Raw genomic sequence first — 3,429 nt, 5'->3', positions numbered from 1 at the left:
ACACAGTCTCTAGGGGTAGTGGCCATTAGGCACAATGTGATTGGCAGAACACTTACTTTTCAAACTGATTGGTCTTTAGGGAATAAGGTGGCAAGGACCTCCCTTGTCTGTGTGTGGCCAATGGCCCATCGTCCTGTGCTGTGGGCCCCCTCCCCAGCTGCAGGTCAGTCCCCACCCACTGTGGTCTGAGAAATGTTAATTAGCCTCTGCTTCTGGAGGGGAGGGGTGTCTAAGCAGTCTATGACCTTTCTCTTTCAGGAGGGGAGGGGTCTGGTGGGATTTTCCTCTTCATGGTGATGTGTTTGTTTAGCACACGCAAAGCCCTGGGGTCCATCTACAGTGCGAGCGCACACACACACACACACACATAGAGGATTGCTTCTCTTGTGTCAGGTTGCCTCTGGCCCCACACTATGTGCCTGTTGGTTTTTCCAGGGTGTTGTCTCATGTGTCTCTGTAAGGAAGAGAATAATTGAAGGTCCTTCCGGACCGCCAACCTCCATACGCCTTCTCATACGCCCTCTCGTATGGACACATGAGAACAGTGCCCATCGGAACACTTTCCTGCATGCTTCCCACGCACAGGGTGTCTTTACAGAGCCGCAGCCGCGCATTTGCCGGCGCACATGCGCACACGTGGAAGTCAAGAACTCTCCTGCCCACTTTGCTTGACCCTCAGGAGCAGCATCTCATCTTCAGGCTTCCCCACACCATGTGCCCTGACAGAGCTTCTGTGGTGCTGCCTCTTGTGCTTTTTACAGGATATTGTAGTGATAATTTGGGGATTAGGTTCCTTTAAAAAACACAGAAATATCATAAGAATGTATCTTTGTTTGAGTCCCAGGTGTGGGATGTGCGGCTGCTTCACTCTCCGTAGCAGCTGGCTGTGGTTTGCCTCGTGCTCCAGCAGAGGCGCGGTTTTGTAATGTGTGGGATTTGAGCGCTTCCTGGAGGACATATAAATGCAAGGGCTCCGAGAGGCAGTGTGGTTGGCTGATGGTCGTAGGCGCACGGGGTGGGGTGGGGGGGGTGAGTTAGGGGGTTGGTTGTTTGGTTTCGGTTTGTTAGTAGCTGTGCTCAAAGAAGAAACAAGAAAAAAGGAATTACATTCAGGAGCTGTTAGGAGCCGCGTCCGCCATCGGAAGATGGCGCCGGTTTCCTGCTTCCTGGTTCTTCTTGCGAGCCTTGCTTGAATGTGCGCCTGCGCAAGGCGCGAAAATCAGTATGCTAATTTGGCGACATCATAAGAGCCAATGAGTGTGCGGCACATCTCCTAAAGCGCTATATAAGCCACTAGCTTTTGGGGCTTGGGGTCCCTCGCCTCACTACCATCTAAGAGAGCTGTAACACTAAAAGAGCTGTAATAAAAATGCTGCCAGAAGAATCCTGAAGCGTGGCGTTCTCCTTTTCGGCGAGGCGGCGCCCCGCAAGGAGCCCCTCCACCCTTCTCTCTCATCTAGTGGTAGTCGGTGAAACTGGAGGGGAGGAATAAGGAAGAACCTATCAAAAACCGCCTACAGGATACTGGCCAGTGGAGGGTTTCCCCGTGTCACGGCTCTCCTGTATGGAATTTCATGCACATCTGAAAGGGTGAGAAATGTCTGAAGCTTTCCCACACTACTGACACTCAAGGATGCGGTTCCTCCACAGTCCTCACACCGTGCGTGATGTCAGTGACCTCACTGCTGGGCCAGGGCGAACCGTGAGACATCAGTGTTGAATGGAGCCGCTGCTGGGTCACACTGATGCTCAGGGTTTGAGGCGGGAGGCTTTCTGGTCTGGGTGAGGATTTGGAACGCATATGAACATGCTGCCATACTGAGCAGGACTTTCGTGGCATCTCTCCACCATACAGTTGCCACTACCAAGCGGGAATGTTGGAGGTAGGGTGGGGGTGAGGATGGAGTGGAGACCACTGTCCTGTCTTTGCAGGGCATCAGTCATGATCCCGCCTCGGACTCTGATTGGACAGAGCTGGTGAAGTCGGCGCTCCTGATTGGGCAGCTGCCCAGTCCTGCCTCTGATTTATGATTCTTGAGGTTCTCCAGGTTCCACCCCTAAAATCTGAGTGATGAGGTCATCTAGAATGCTGGTGTGGGGGACCAGGCAGTGGGGAGACAGAGACAGGGAGGCACCGGCAAGGAGAGCAGAACACTTTCCAAGCACCCTCACTGCTCCGACTTCAAACAGCACCGAGTTGGGCGCAGCCTGTGACACATGGATCTTGGGTGAGTGGGTTGACCTTGACCAACCAGACACCTAGGAACTCCTGGGATGTGGCTTAGTGCAAACATGGAGAACCTGAGTTCGAAACCTCAGAACCCACATCAAAACGTCAGGCCTCGCTGTGCCCGCATGAGCAAGAGTTGTTGGAGAGGTCTCCAGGCGACGGTGTCTCAGGTGTATCCATGGATTTGGCCATGTTGTGGTGGGATGACTTCAAAATAGCAAAACAGGTCCTTCAAACTTCCTTTTTGGGGACAAAGTCTCACATAGCCTGGGCTGGGTGGGGATTCTATCACATTTAGGTGAATAAGGGAGGTGGGGTGGGTGGGGGACAGGACGGTGAGAGGGCTCAGCAAGTAAAGGTGCTTGCAGCCAAGCCTGATGACCCAAGTTCCATGTCCTGGAGCTGTTAGGAGAGAACTGACTCCTTCAAGTTGTCAAATGACACCCACACATGAACCTACACACTACACACACAAAGGAAATAAGTAAATGTAACAAAATGTAAAAGACTGAAAGGAAGTTTTTATTTATTGCATTGGGAGCTTCTGGAAGCCTGGTGGGCTCTTGGTGGCTCTGTGTCGGGGTCCGGGGGTGGGGTGCGTGCAGGGGGCAGCAGTGGTGTGTGGAGTGTGTGGCTGCCGCTCCGGGCACATCCTGAGTCACAAGTGGGGTGTGATTGGTGGAAAGGCACGTGGATCTCTGGGACACAGCCTCTTCCACACGTGTGGAGCTCCCCGTGCCCTGAGATTCCCCGGAAGGACCTGGACAAGGGACACAGTGAGACTTGGAAGAAAGGAGCTGTGCTGGACATGGTGTGCCTACCCACCATCCCTGCTACAGTGGAGGCTGAGACAGGCAGGGCTAGCTCCAGGCTAGCCTGGGCTACAGCAGTGAATTCCAGGCTAGCCTAAGTGACTTAGGGAGCCCTGGTCTCAAAGAAAAATCTGAAAAAGAGGCCAGGGTGTGCAATATGCAAACCTGGGCTCAGTCCCAGGATATAAAAACCAAAAGACCCAGCATCTGTTCCTTGAGAATCCCTCCCCCACATGCTCGGGTCAGCTGGGGGCAGCCTCGGTCTTCACTCTTTTGAGGGGCCTGTGGAGTATAGGGCTGTCGGGCTTGGGCTTATAGGAAGCATGCACTGAACCATTGAGATGCACGGGCGGCTCCGCCTTGGGCGCTGCTGGGCGTGGCAGAGGC

At 53.7% G+C, this 3,429-nt stretch overlaps 1 protein-coding gene across 4 annotated transcripts in view; it reads right to left on the bottom strand.

The window, feature by feature from the left end:
• Positions 1–2,731: 2,731 nt before the first annotated feature.
• Sirt6 (sirtuin 6) overlaps positions 2,732–3,429 on the bottom strand; it is a 5,132-nt gene continuing 4,434 nt past the window's right edge. For all 4 annotated transcript variants that reach the window (XM_028771608.1, XM_028771609.1, XM_028771611.1 and 1 more), the window contains one exon: positions 2,732–3,429. This exon is cut by the window's right edge and continues 176 nt beyond it. In XM_028771608.1, the coding sequence (XP_028627441.1) occupies positions 3,285–3,429 (145 nt within the window). In that variant the 3' untranslated portion in view covers positions 2,732–3,284.

The sequence above is a fragment of the Grammomys surdaster genome, unplaced genomic scaffold (genome assembly GCF_004785775.1).
Source record: "Grammomys surdaster isolate TR1022 unplaced genomic scaffold, NIH_TR_1.0 209, whole genome shotgun sequence".
Classification (NCBI taxonomy): domain Eukaryota; kingdom Metazoa; phylum Chordata; class Mammalia; order Rodentia; family Muridae; genus Grammomys; species Grammomys surdaster.
This window is presented reverse-complemented; position numbering and strand designations above follow the sequence as displayed.